Genomic DNA, 15,914 nt, shown 5'->3' on the forward strand with positions numbered 1-15,914 from the left:
ATTTGAATATATATAAATCAGAGACCCATTAACACATCTAATATCACAAGCAAAGACATCACCTCTGAGCAGAACAATTAGAAGAAAGCACCCCTTCCTCTTCTTTTCTTTTGGCTGATTTAGAAGATTTAGACTATACTTCTATTCTCTCAGTAGTTAATGCTTAATGTTCACGCTTGACTACTACTAATTCTAATATACCATTAATTGTAACACACACCATTATCCTGTGTACCACTGAAACAGAAAAATACTGTCAAACCATGAAATAATGCTTTCTTATCACTTAAAATTTTTATTTTAGACTTTTAGAAGAGCTCTTCTAGACTTACTTAGAAGTAGATTTTTATTCTTGTGTGATACAGAATTAAAAAGAAAGCAAAATGAACTTTCGAGATATTCCTGAATCTTTTTTCACAGTCAGATTCTGACCCTTCTCAGTTACTTCCAATTCAGGGACTGTTGAGGTCTCTTTTTTTCCCCACATAGTATTATCTTCAGTGTCACCAAAAGCATTACTGACAGAGCATTTCTTAAAAGTGCTCCACTATCATCTCCAGATTTTCTTCCAAACATTGGTGCTCACATTTTCTTGATCTTACCAGGTCTCAGCAAAAGGTTTTCAGACAACAATCAGAACTAATCCTTCCTCAATGCTCTTAAAGTGGTCTGTTAATTGAAATATCAAAGTGTTGCAGTTGTCCAATCATGCCACCAGGTATATAACAACCAAGTTCACAGAGGCAGTGAAACTACACCACAAATGCCACCGTGCCAACAACGATTATATGATACTATCATTTGATGATGCATTCTGATTTCAGAGATGTGAGGAAAAAGATATACCCGGTAGCTTTTAATATTCTCTTTTTCTCTGGTGGCTCGTTCTGAATTTATCTTTATTTAACCTGCTTAATACCAAGAATGTACTTTTGATCTAAGAAATCCTGAGTTTTTTAAATTCTGAAATATTCTGATCTGTTAACTCTTCAAATATTACCTGTCTACCATCCTCTCCATTCTTTTTTCTTCTGAAATCCACATCAGATGAATGTTGGTAACCTTTATTCTCTGTACTATGTTATGGGTGAGTGAGCAAATTCAATCTTTCACTATATCAGCTCTAAAGTTTGTCTTCCCTGTTGCTTTTTTTAAAATTTCAATAACCATATATTTCACTGCCAAGTTTTCTAGTTAGCTGTTTTCCCATCTACTAGATCTTATTTCATTATCTCTCTCAATTTCTTTAATATACATTTATATTCATTTGCATACCTGAACATCCTCAACATACACGAACGTTTCTGATCATCTATTTTATAAACCTAAATTTTATTTGGAGTGAATTCTTATTCTAATTGTTAAATTTATTGCCATCTGTCTTAGCAGAGGTGTCCCCTGCTTTTCAAAAGTTTGTCTTACAAGTTTGTTTACTTTGCTTTTACAAAAGAATTATATTAGTACCTGTTTTCACGAACTGAAAAACATTCAAGGAGGATTTTCACTTTTACAAAAACAGGTACAAGAAAAATAGCATTCGGCGTTTGTTTTGCAGGAGCCGTTACAGAGGCAGCGCACACCCTGAGAGGCGGTGAGAGTGGCACCGCCAAGCTCCTTCCCAGGATCTACACTCAGCATCGGTCGCCAAGGCTTTGAACTGTGTCTGTAAGCATCTGTGCTTTATCTCAATTTATTTTGTGCATCCATTAGCAAGATGTGTTCTAAGGTACTTGCTTCTCTGCTTACACCATTTTGGCTTATGAAAGGTTTCACAGGAACACTCTACTGTTGTATAGCAGGGAAAGCTATATTAGATTTCTTAAGATGTGCTTTTGCTCATTTCAGGTGGGAGGGTTCTTGTTTTTTCCCCTCTCTCTTCTCTCTCTCCCTCCATCAGTGATGCTGGAAAACTCTATAGAATACAAGGTAAACATCACCTCCTAGAATTGTGTTATATTCTATCATTTATGCTCACCCATCCCCATTTAGCAGTTTCAGGTTATCTCCTGCCAGCCCTGCAAGGCCCCAATTTAGTATCAGTCTTATAAAGGTAGCTTTTAATTAATTCCCTGGAAAAATACAGGGGATATGATAGAAACAGTCATGAACTGGTTCCTTGGCCTGACTGCCAGTCAGAACTGCATCCTTAAGCCCCAACTTCCAATAATGCTTTAGCCCTTCAGCAGCTCAACAGTCTTTTTTCACTACTTATAGTATCACCAAGTGAGTGGGGTTCCTTGGGCTTCATCTCAAGTGGGGAATATTTAGTCCCCTTTACCACACAAGAGCTAAATTCCACTGCCTAACTTAGGACTTAGGGTCCAACAACCCTGCATAATCAATCTCTACATGCCCTTTTGAGTTTCTGTTCCATTTCTGGTTCATTATGAAGATAATATTCTTCTTTTTAGAGCATGTTATTTTGCTTTATTTTCCCTTTTTATATTTTATTCTTAACTGCTATGCCTGGAATGAAGAGCGTTTTAAAATCATGAACTTACTGTGCCTCATTTTTTACCCCCTCCCAATTTTTATTTATTGCACAAAACACTAAAGGAAATATATTACCCCAAATTCCATCGACTGTTTTGATTTTTCCAGATGCTCTTCTAGTTTTTGCCCATGTATATACACTTTTATAATTATTATAATTGCAACATAATTACAGTTGGTTTTCTTTACTGGCTATTTCAAATATTCTACAAACTTTCAAAATTATCACTCCCTATGGCTGATTCCTAAATGATATATACCACATCAAACAAGTGGATGGTTAAACTGTTTTGAAAGGGGAAAAAAATCTACTTTCAATCAAAATGAGAGTTGGGGAAAGGGTTGTGGTTTACCACAATACTACATACATGGGCTCAAAGTCAGCAATAAATCACCCACAACATACATTTAAAGTTTATCTCAAGTAACTATTGCCTTGCTAAATCTACCAAAGTCTTGCTTTAAAAAAATTTTTACCTCATTATTAAATCTTACACCAAGCAGCATCTCATCAATTATCTTATAAAAAATATCCTGCACATGTGTCACTGATGTAAAGAAATCATTCTTTTTTATGTATTTGCTAATCTATCTACCATATACAACATATTTTGTAAACCTACTTCTGTTTCACTTAGGTAAATCACTAACACTCAGAGGCACAGTGACTTCATCTTTAATATGAGATCATTCTTGAGTGTTTGAAGATTAAATGCAGTCTTGTATTTGAAAATGCTTTGAAACCACAGAGGTATTATTTTTATTACGATTACCTTTTCTATTTCTCTTTGTGTAGCTCCTTCCTTTTTCAAACGTTCCTGTTCTACACATTTGGCATTGTAATTTTCCTTGGATTTCTGGAGGGCCTGAGTTATGCTCTGAATGGTTTGAACAGCTTCCAGAGTTCCTGCAACTTCTTCTTTAGTCTGTTTGGTATGAAATGATTCATCAAAATGACAGAACTACAAAGCATTCAATATCTGACCAATCAATCCTTTAACAAGGAAAACTGATACCTTTTTATGCGATTTTACTTGTTCTTCTCCATACTTCTGAACTTCTTTTATTAATTCTTGTAATTTTCTAACAAGATCCAAGTGACAATTTGCTAATTTCTCTGTAGATGTTTTGAACACATCCCACACTGGTGCAAATGTTCTAAAGCAAAGAAAACATGGGAATAATTTACTAAAAGGAAAAAAAAGTCTAAGGCTCCAAAACAGAACCAATGGAAATAATGTTATATTCAGTAATTTTAATTAGTCAAAAGATGAGATTAAATTAAATCACAAATGAAACGACTGACAGCCTGACCTTGACTTTTTTTTTAATCCTTGGTTAATTACTTAAAATATTTTTATACCTCAGATACAGAGAAATGAGTTAACTCATATCACAGGTCTGGCCATGACCCTCCCTTAATTATAACGTGTCATTTTCTGAGTTGATGTGGTTATTTAGATTTGTATCAGAAGCCTTTCTAATCACTGTCTACTGTTTAAAACTAACTTATTATCAAATCTAAATTTTAGACTCTTCAGTGCTCCATTTAAAATGCTTCATCAAAAATAAAAGCTCCTGCGAATTCCCTGGCAGTCCAGTGGTTAGGACTCCATGCTTCCAATGCAGGGTCACAGGTTCGATCCCTGGTCGGGGAACTAAGATCCCGCGTGCCTGCGGTGCGGCCAAAAAAAACAAATAAATAAAATTAAAAAAATAAAAGCTCCTCTGAATTTAAACATGCAAAAGTCAAATTTGCACATGATTTTTTAAGTGCCTTCATCATTAAAATTTATTTAAGAATTATTTTAAAACTGTTATCTGAAACCTTGTTTCATATTTTACCCAGGTACTTCAACAAACACTAACAGAGTCCCCTTTCTACTACACTTGGTATAGAACGTATGACATACTTTCCTACCACTTCCTCTCAACATTGAGAATTTAATATTTTCAACAGGTTCAAGTACTTCCAAGAGTTACTACTACATTATAATATTTTGAATAATACTTAGGATGCCAAAGGTTAGTTTAAACTAATTTGGTCAGTAGGGAATGATATAAGAATAATTTTATCCTATGCTTTCCTCAGGTACTTCCTCAGAGATTTTCAACAGCACTTGCTTTGCTCTATGATAAAACAAAAACAAATAAAAACAATGATCACTAATGTAAGACGGTAGAGAAAGAAATTACTTATCCTAATATGTACTCTGTGCCAATTACTGCATTTCCTACCCAGTAGGAAAGCTAACTGACAACAATCACTTTAAGCAATAACAAAAAGTTCAAAGAGAATAATTAAAATACTTAAATAGGACTGTTCGGATTAGATCTTACCTCACACTTTTAAATCTCATCAGCACTAAATGTGGCAAGTAGTTAGATGGAAAATTCTGAGAGAAAAAAGGACACCTGAAAAGTATCCACTCACTACAGCACCAAAATACATGTACATCACTTCATGTAAACCTGATACATGATAGTCTAGACTTTACAAAACAGGTAAGATGAGAGTGTCCCTTTACTTTACTCAAGGATTATTCACACTGAAAGGAGGTTCAACATAAGATTTCTTTAAATACAGGTTTCTTTAAGGAATTTCAAGTATCATTCCATTTTTTACAGTTTGACATACACAACTTTTTTCTGGTCAGGTAATACCAGTTAATGTACAATGAGCACTAAGAAAGGAAACTGACCAATCCAAAATATGTTTAAATGCAACTAAATACAGAAAGATAAAATTCAATTCTTGCCTAAATATAATCAGTAAACAAAAACATTAATATTTAAAATCTTTATAATCTTAAGTAACAACACTAACACAAAAAATAAAATATCACCTATTATTCATGAAAGGCACATATTCCAAAGACAGAAATGTTTTCAGTAACTTTATTAGAAAACACATGTTTTTTTCTACCTCCCACCTGGTAACTAAAAATAAGAATTTCCTATATTAAAACCATGGCCTCATACTGAGTGAAGTAAGTCAGACACAGAAAGACAAATATCATATGATATTGCTTATATGTGGAATCTAAAAAAAAGGGGGGGGGGTACAAATGAACTTATTTACAAAACAGAAATGGAGTCACGGATGTAGAAAACAAACTTACGGTTCCCAAGGGATGGGGGGGAGGAGGGATAAATTGGGAGATTGGAACTGACCTATACACTCTACTATATATAAAACAGATAACTAACAATAGCCTGCTGAATAGCACAGGGAACTCTACTCACTATTTTGTAATGGTCTACATGGGAAAAGAATCTTAAAAAAAACAAAAACAAAAACAGAAGTAGAGTCACAGATGTAGAAAACAAACTTATGGTTACCAGGGGATGGGGTGAGAGGGGGAGAACTGGGAGATTGGGATTGACGTATACATACTAGTATATCTAAAATAGATAACTAATAAGAACCTATTGTATAGCACAGGGAACTTTACTCAATACTCTGTAATGGCTTACTTGGGAAAAGAATCTAAGAAAAAGAGTGGATATTTGTATATGTATAACTGACTCACTTTGCTGTACACCTGAAACTAATACAACATTGTAAATCAACTCTACTCCAATAAAAAGTTTTTAAAAATAATAAATATTTCTAAAATATCAATCATACTGGAAACCTAAAAGAATGAGTATATGAAAGAAAAATAAATTATTTGTTAAAAAAAAAAACCAAAACCATGGTCAATTGGTTAAAGCTAGCTTCTGTTATTCCAGTTACTTTCTGGCCCTTCTACTGTGGTCAATAAAGAAGAAATTATGTTTTAGAAGAGGCGCGTCTACATGGAGGAGTTAGAAACAGGAGGCTGCCAGAAAAGTGAGGAGAGATATGGAAAAAAGAAGGAAGAATGAAGTTGTATTGTGTAGTTTAATAAAGGGAAAAAAGTAAGTTTCATTTACTTTGTGTTAACTGATTCAGCAAATTCAATTATACTTTCTATCAAGTCAAGAATATATTCACATATAGATGCATTTTGAATAAACACATTATATATTATTAAATTTATGAACTATTTTATCCTTAATGGGAACCTACTATTCTCATAAACTTTGCCTAAATCAACATTGAAAGAGTTCTTCAAAGAAATTAACTCACCCAAGTTGTGAATAATTGCTTGCAGATTTTGCTAGTTTTGTCATTGACCTGGAGTACACCTCTTCTATTGTAGCTCTGTTAAATCAAATTTCCGTATTATAATAGCTCTTGTTTAATGACCAAACACATAGCAAAATTATTAAAATACAGTCACAACTGTAGAAACAAAAAGATAACTCAAAGTATATGTTAAAAATAAGTAGGTATGTGGTCATGAATTTCTGGCTTATCTTTAAATGGCCTTTGTACACATCTACTTAAAGAACTAGTCTGGTATAGAACTAAAATAATGTACTGATATCCCACCAAAAAAACTTCAGTGAAGTCACTCCTCTTCTTTAGTATCAGTGGTTATCGGAACAGGAAGTACAAAAGTACTGTTTCTTGCATTCTCTCTATATACAAACTGATTCAGTATGAAAGTCATTTGTGTTTAATATTTCCTTGGTGTATTTAATATAGTTTTATTATTCTTTAACATCGTGAATTCATTATTATGCACATTTAATGGAACAAGAGATTGAAGACAGTCATTTGCACAAAACTAAGTATGAATTATTAGCAAGTCTGAGATCCTGAACTTCAGTACTTAATCTAGTTTGCGATTAGATCTAAAACACTAACAAGTATTTCACACTAGGATACTGTGTTTTATATAACTGCTATTCAGCATACAGAATTTTAGGCTAAAAAAATTAAACCATTAAATATAGAACAGAAAAAATTTTTCCTATAGGCACATAACTTACAAATGAAAAATATGATGTTGTCTTGGCCTTCATAACACTACAAAAATTAAGTTCTATCTTACCTCTCCCATAATGACCCTGTCCCTTCTCAATCTGTGCTACCCTTAACAAAGAAACAGTCTACAACCACCACTGCCTTCCAGTTACTTTGATAGCTTCAACTAACATTCTGAGATCAACAAATCCAGATCTCCACCCTGCTCTTGAAGCAAATCATCTGTTTAATATCTAAATGCCTCAAGCATAAGTCGAGCTAGACATCTTAATCATCTCAAGCTCAGAATATCCAAACTAAGCTTATCTCCAGACTCTTCCCCAAACCCACAAAAGCTAGCTCTTTAACAAAAAGCAACTATTAACAGTAACTGCCTCTCACTGATGGCACTGTGATATTTTTCTGCTCCTTTAAACTTCTGTGTGTCTTTTTAATATACTATATTACAAGGGTAGTACTTTGATACTTTTTAGAAAGTTAATACAGAAATAGTATCTCAATGAATAAGTTTAACAGCAAGGAAGAAATGGTTCATTTCCAGTACTAGTAAATTGATCCAAAAACCTTCCAATGAGAAAATGAGAAAAAGCTGGAGAGGTGGGGGGTGTGCCTAAAAGGCATCAGAGAACTAAAGAGGCAGTTAAGAATCAGCAGGCCAAGACCCAAGAGAAGGCTATCCAGAGAAGAGAGACAGAGAGGTAGGGCAGCTTTTCCCTTGGGGCATCTACAAGCAGCAGCTGATCCTGAGAAGCGGAGCAAAGCCTCACAAGGTAAGGGAGACAAAACTAGCTTCAGACTTGCCAAAGGTGGGAAGCATGGAAAATCCCATACCCTTTAAACTGAGACTCAAAGAGTAAGGATATAAGGAGTTAAGGATGAGCCGTAAGTAGGCAAGCTCTCAAAGGGACTGCAAATATTATCTTTTCAAACTGATATTGGATCCTGCATGGTTGTCTTACATACATTCATACAACCACCAGGTACATAAGGAAACGATGAACCACCAGCGGAAGCAAATTTAACAATGTTCCACACGCTAAGATTATAAAGCTTAGACTTTATGAGGTTATGCATTATGTTCAAGGAGCCAGTCGATTAAATCAGGAATTTCACTAGAGAGCTAGAAATCATTTTTCAAAAGTGGGGGAAAGCACAGCAAATTTGAAAAAAATATAAATTCTATATCTGAAAAATACAATAACCAAAATTAGTATCTCAGTGGATGCAGTTTAACTGTAGATTCAATACACTGCAGTGAGACGTAAACTAGAGAGAGGTGAGAACATCTATTCTGGATTAAAACTCAGTGAAACATAAACTAGCATAACATGGTAAATCAACTATACTCCAATAAAAATTAATTAAAAAAAGAAAAAAAGTTCAGTGAAACAAAAGAATGGAAAACAGAGAAGAGAAATAAAAGACAAAGGACAGAGCAAAAAGGTCTAACACAATGTGTAAAGAAAGTAAGAACGGGTCAGAAGAAATATATATTTGCAGAGATAATGACAGAGAATTTTCCAAAACTGACCACAGATATCAAACCACAGGTTCAAGTAGCCCAACAAACCCTAAGAGGATAAATAACAAGGTATGTACATCTAGTCACATCATAGTAAAACTGCTGAAAGTCAAAGACAAAAGGAAAATCTTAAAAGCAGCTAAACCTTTCCCACCACCAAACGTTACCTTCAAAGGAACAATAATTAGCCTGATAGCTAACGTCTCAACAGTAGATAATGCAATGGTCTTCAAAGAATTTTTTTTTAATCTAGTAAAATGCAAAACTATAAAATTCCTAGAAAATAACATAGGAGAAAACTTAGATGACCTTGGGTATGGTGATGTCTTTTTAGATAGAACACTATAGACATGATCTATGAAAGAAACCATTGATAAGCTGGACTTCATTAAAATTAAAAACTTCTGCTCTGTGAAAGATGATGTCAAGAAAATAAGAGGACAAGCCACAGACTGGGAGAAATTATTTGCAAAAGACAAATGAGAAAAAGAAATGTTATCCCAAATATACACAGACCTCTTAAAACTCAACAATAAGAAAACAAAGAACCTGATTTAAAAATGGGCCAAAAACTTTGACAACTCACCAAAGACGATATACAGATGACAGATAAGCATATGAAAAGATGCTCCACATCATACGTCATCAGGGAAATGCAAATTTAAACAAGATACCACTACATACCTATTAGAATGGCCAAAGTCTGGAAAACTGACAACACCAAATACCAGCAAGGATGTGGAGCACCAGAAATTCTCATTCATTGCTGGTGAGAATGCAAAGTGATACAGCCACTTTGGAAGACAGTTTGGCAGTTTCTTACAAAACTAAACTTATTCGTACCCTACAATCTAGGAATTGTGTTCTTTCCTATATACTCAGAGGAGTTGAAAACTTATGTTCACATAAAAACACGCACACGTATGTTTATAGCAGCTTTATTCATAACTGCCAAAACTCAAAAGCAACCAAGATGTCCTTCAGTAGATGAATGGATAGATGATGGATAAATAATTCATATCCAGACAACAGAATATTATTCAGCATATTACTAAGTGAAAGAAGCCAACCTGAAAATGCTATTACATACTGTATGATTCCAGCTACGGCTGACCTTTGAAAAACATGGGTTTGAACTGTGCAGGTCCACTTATACACAGATTCTTTTTCAACAAATACATACTATAGTACTAAATGGTCCACAGTTGGTTGAATCCACGGATACAGAACTGCAGATATGAAGTGCCCACTGTAAAGTTATATACAGATATTCGACTGCACAGAGGGTTGGCACCCCTAACCCCTGTGCTATTTAAGGGTCAACTACATATGACATTCTGGAAAAGGCAAAACTATGGAGACATTAAAACAGAGCACAGACGATTCTAGGACAGTGAAAATACTCTGCAAAATATTATAATGATGGATATATGTCATCATACATTTGACCAACCCATAGAAAGTATAACACCAAGAGTGAACCCCAAGGTAAACGATGGATTTTGGGTGATGAGGATGTATCAATGCAGGTTCATCCTTGGTTAAAAAAAAAAAAAGGTACCATTCTGGTGAGTAATGTTGATAATGGGGGAGGCTATGCGTGTCTGGGGGCAGGGGACATATGGAAAATCTCTGTACCTTCCTCTCAATTTTGTTGTAAACCTAAAACTGCTCCAAAAAAATGACTTTAAAAAAAACCTACCAACTAGAATTCCATACCCAGAAAAAATATAAATGAAAGTAAACCCCTAATAAAATAACAGATCTAGGTGATGAGCATCAATGGCTACTAACATCACAAAAGAGATATAACCAGATATTATATGCCTCTGATGGAAGTACACACCACCGCCGATGAAGTATTCTTGTCAAAATATTGAACTGAGGGCTTCCCTGGTGGCGCAGTGGTTGAGAATCTGCCTGCCAATGCAGGGGACACGGGTTCGAGCCCTTGTCTGGGAAGATCCCACATGCCGCGGAGCAACTGGGCCCGTGCGCCACAACTACTGAGCCTGCGCGTCTGGAGCCTGTGCTCCACAACAAGAGAGGCCGCGATAGTGAGAGGCCCGCGCACCGCGATGAAGAGTGGCCCCCGCTTGCCGCAACTAGAGGAAGCCCTCGCACAGAAACGAAGACCCAACACAGCCAAAATAAATAAATAAATAAATAATAATTAAAGGTGCTAATAATTTAAAAGAAAAAAAAATATTGAACTGAATTTGATCTAGTTGCTACATTCAAATAACAATTTATAAGAAATATAGGAGCAAAGGAAAATGTTAAATAAAACTATGAATATGCAATTAGCATATTCCAGGATTTGGGACCCGCTATAGAACAAATAATTTGGTTTCTTAAACAAAAAAAAAAGTAAGGAAGGAGTGAGGAGAACTATAGATTAAGAGACTCAAAAATCATATCAATTAAACATAGTGTATAACTCTTGCTGGGATCTTGATTAGAGGAAATCAATTATGTGTATCATGTGTATATATGGCAATCGAGAAAAAGTGAGCACTGACTGGTATTTGGTGATATTAGGAATTAATACTACATCTTTAGATAAGGTAACATACTGTGGTTATGTTTTTTAAACAGCCCTTATTTTTCACAGACACGACTGAAATGCTAATGGATGAAATGCAATGTTTCTGAATCTGAGATCCACTTTATAACAATTCAAGAGTAGTGGTATGGGACTTCCCTGGTGGCATAGTGGGTAAGAATCCGCCTGCCAGTGCAGGGGACACGGGTTCGAGCCCTGGTCCGGGAAGATCCCACATGCCGCAGAGCAACTAAGCCCGTGCGCCACAACTACCGAGCCTGTGCTCTAGAGCCTGCAAGCCACAACTACGGAGCCCACGCGCCGCCAACTGCTGAAGCCTGTGCACCTAGAGCCCATGCTCTGCAACAAGAGAAGCCACTGCAATGAGAAGCCCACACACCGCAACGAAGAGTAGCCCCCACTTGCCGTAACTAGAGAAAGCCCGTGCGCGGCAACGAAGACCCAACGCAGCCAAAATTAAATAAAATAAATAAATTTTTTAAAAAATAATTAAAAAAAAAAAAAGAGTAGTGGTATGGAACAGACGGAACAAGCCTGGCCACGATTTGACAATGTTGAAACTCAGTGACTGCAAGATGGAAGTTCATTACATTAAGTTCTTAACTTCTGAGTAAGTTTTATATATGTTTTAATGTGCCCATAATAAAAAGTTTTTTAAATAAAGATAAATTAAAGATATGATCAGACTAACAAAAATTGATAATTCATCACCAGAAAATCCACATTAAGGAATATTAAAAGATGTTTTTTAAAGAGAAGAAAAATGATCCAGGACAAAATATCAGAGAAAAAGTAAATAATTTTAATAAATCTAAAAAATGACTATATAGGGACTTCCCTGGTGGCGCAGTGGTTAAGAATCCGCCTGCCAGTGCAGGGGACATGGGTTTGATCCCTGCTCCGGGAATATTCAACATGCTGCGGAGCAACTAAGCCCGTGCACCACAACTACTGAGCCTGCACTCTAGAGCCTGCAAGCCACAACTATTGAGCCTGCATGCCACTGGAGCCCATGCACCTAGAGCCCGTGCTCCTCAACAAGAGAAGCCCACGCACCACAATGAAGAGTAGCCCCCACTTGCCGCAACTAGAGAAAACCCGCGTGCAGCAACGAAGACCCAACACAGCCAAAAAAGAAAAAAAAAAGAAAAAATTCTCTGGCCTGCAGACCTGTCCATAGGATCAAGCTGCATATTTAAAAAAAAAAAAAAAAAGAAACACATACATAAGTATCTATGGATGTAATAATTTGACGTCAGGGAACTGTTTTAAACAAGACTGTCAAAATACTAAAAACCGTTGAAACTATATTATAGTTCATTACTTAGTGGTTTGTAATACTTTCTCTATTTTTTTGGCTAAGTTTGAAATTTTTCAAATAAAAAGCTAAAGAAACACACAACAAAAATGGCATATAAGTGTGTATTTCCACAATAAAAAGTGTTTTAAAAATAGAAAACTTTTAATTTCCAGAGTAAAAAGTTAAACACACACACACACAAATGGCATATAAAGCATGTAAGTCAGGAGGTGGTAGTATTCTCAGGTTCCTGCATTTTCAGGAAGATGATAAAAGTACCAATTATTATTAGAAATTAATGCATCAAGGAAATATGTTATAATCTCTAGGATAACCACTAAAAGAATGAGGCTATTACTGCTAAGGTGATAGAAGAAAAAAAATTAATAGAATAAAAAAAAAATTTTTAAGGCCAAAAGGCAAGAATGAGGAGGACAAAATATAAAACAAGTAGGATAAATAGAAAAAAAATACTAAAATACTAAAGGGGTTAGCAAACTGCAGCACCATCAGCAAATCTAGTCAATTGTTTGTCTTCATAAATAAAGATTAGAATACATCCATGCTCATTTATTTACATGTTGGTTACAGCTGCTTTTGTACTAAAAGAACAGAGCTGAATAGTTGCAACAGAGACCAGACCACACACAAAGCCTTTACACAAAAAGTTTGACAACCTCTGACACAACAAATCTGAACCCAAATATATCTGCAAATATACTGTATGTAAAGGACTAAATGCTCCAATTAAAGAATAAAGATTGTGAAAATGGCTTTAAAAACAAGAGAGAAACATATCTACACCACAAGAACACAGCTAAGGAAAAAAATGCAAACACTATGCAAACACTAACCAAAAGCAAACAGATGACACTTTAATAACAACAAAGAAGACTTCAAGGCAAAAAACACTGCTAGAGATATAAAAGGACACTGCAGAATGAATGGAAAAAAAGTTCAATTCACCTGAAGATGTCATAGTTCTAAATTTCTATCCATCTACTAACATGGCCCCAAATATATAAAGCAAAAATTGGCAGAACTACATGGATGAACATTCACAATCAATAAGAAAGATTTTCAAAAAAAAAAAAAAAAGATTTTCAAAACAGCTCTTTCAGGAACTGATAAAATGAGCAGGATTAAAAAACAAAAACCAGTGAGGATAGCTTAGAGTTGAACAACAGAATTCACAAACTTAACCATAATAAATACATATAGAACTCAATACCCAACAGATGCAAAATATTTTCAGGTACATAGAGATATTTAGTAAACTGACTCTACCCTGGTCCATAAACCAAGTGTCAACAAATTTCAAAACATTGAAATCATACAGGTATGTTCTCTAATCACAATGCAATTAAGCTTGAAATCAACAGGAATATACCTTTAAAAATCAACACATATTTGGAAATTAAGAAATGCACTTCTAAATAACCCACAGAGGTAAGAAAGAAAACACAATGAAACTTTAAAAATTTAAACAAAGTATAATGAAAATCCTATTTCTCAAAACTAGTGGAGTACAACAAAAGCTATGCTTGAGAGAAATTTATAGAGTTAAATGAATATGTCAGAAAAGAAAAAAAGTTGAAAATCATTAAGTTAAGCATCCATCCCCCAAAATTTAAAGAACAGAAAACTGAACACAAAGTTGAAGGAAATAAAGAAGTTAATGAAACAGAATATAAATATATAAAAAGAGAAGATCAACAAAATCCATAATTGGTTCTTTGTACAAACTATTAAAAACAACAAACATCAAATGAGACTGATCATGAAAAAAGGGAGAAGGAACAAATAACCAATATCAGGAATAAAAAGTGGGACGTCAGTACGGATCCTGTAGACATTTTTAAAAGTTCATTGAAGAATATTAAGAATAGCTTTTTGCCAATAAATTTGAAAATTTACATGAGATAGGAAAACTCCTTAAAATATAACTTATCAAACTCACAGAAGAGCTGCAATATCTGAATAGTCCTGTAACTATTTAAAAAATTAAATATGTGATTTAAAACCTTCCTACAAAGACAGTTTCAAGCCCAGATGGATTTACCGGAAATTCTATAAAACACATAAGGAAGAAACTATAATCCCTCACAAATTTTTACAGAGAATACAAAAATAGGGTATACTCCCCAACTCATTTTATGAAGCCAACAAACCTTGATTAGTAAAACATAAGAAGAATATTTAGAGAAAGGAAATTTTCAGGCCAATCTCACTGATAAATACAGATGCAAACATAAGAAATAAAATAGTAGCAAACTGTTCTACTAATGTATAAAAATGATAATACATCTCCACAAAGTTTGGTTTATACCAGGAAAGGGAAGTTAGTCTAACATTCAAAATTCAACGTAATTCAGACTAACAAAAGAAAACAAAAGAAAGAAAACATCCATTCATGATTTTTTTAGAAAGGAAAACAAAAGCCTTACCAAAATAGTATGTAGAATTTCCATAATCTGATAAATAGCAGGGAAAAAAACTAGAATAAATATTTAAGAGTGAAATGTGAGACTGGGAACAAGATAAGGATGCCTATCATCACCATTTCTATTCAGCATTACACTGGAGGTATTTGCCAGGGCCATAAGAAAAAGAAATAAAAGGTATAAAAAGGTATTAAAAAGGGAGAGATAAAACTGTCATTTTCACAAGATGATTGCACACACAGAAAATCCAAAAGAATGTACAGATAAATAAAATTACCAGAATAAACAAGAATCGCCAGGCTGCTGGACGACATATAAAACTCAAACGCATTTACATAAATTTGCAACACATAACTGACAAGCTGCTTTTATCTAGAATATATAAAGAATTCCTTCAATTTATTTTTTAAAAGGAAGAAGAAAACCAGAAAAATAGGCAAAAGATGAAGAGATACTTCATGAAAGAAAAGATGCAAATGGCCAATAAACATATGAAAGGATGTTCAATCTCATTATTCATCAGGGAAACACAAATTAAAACCACAATGAGAGAGTACTACTCATCAGAATGGCTCAAATTAAAGGACAGACAAAACCTAGTGTTGCTGAGGACATGCAGCAACTGGAACTCTCCAACAAGGCTGCTGTTGGTGTAAATTGGTACAACCACCTTGGAAAATTCTTTGGCATTAACTACTAGAGTTGAACATACACATGCTCTAGGACCTGGC

General features: G+C 34.6%; 1 protein-coding gene across 4 annotated transcripts in view; it reads right to left on the reverse strand.

The window, feature by feature from the left end:
- The window catches only part of FCHO2 (FCH and mu domain containing endocytic adaptor 2), a 112,591-nt gene that overhangs the window by 78,295 nt on the left and 18,382 nt on the right, over positions 1-15,914 (reverse strand). For 3 of the 4 annotated variants that reach the window (XM_082457158.1, XM_082457160.1, XM_082457157.1), the window contains exons 3-5: positions 6,608-6,682; positions 3,510-3,651; positions 3,267-3,419 (exon numbers count right to left, since the gene is read on the reverse strand). In XM_082457158.1, the coding sequence (XP_082313284.1) occupies positions 3,267-3,419; positions 3,510-3,651; positions 6,608-6,682 (370 nt within the window). Of the gene's footprint in view, positions 1-3,266; positions 3,420-3,509; positions 3,652-6,607; positions 6,683-15,186; positions 15,335-15,914 lie in introns of those variants that run through there. The other variant, XM_082457159.1, reaches the window with a different exon arrangement.

Source organism: Balaenoptera physalus (genome assembly GCF_965194825.1).
Source record: "Balaenoptera physalus genome assembly, chromosome: 3".
Taxonomy (NCBI): domain Eukaryota; kingdom Metazoa; phylum Chordata; class Mammalia; order Artiodactyla; family Balaenopteridae; genus Balaenoptera; species Balaenoptera physalus.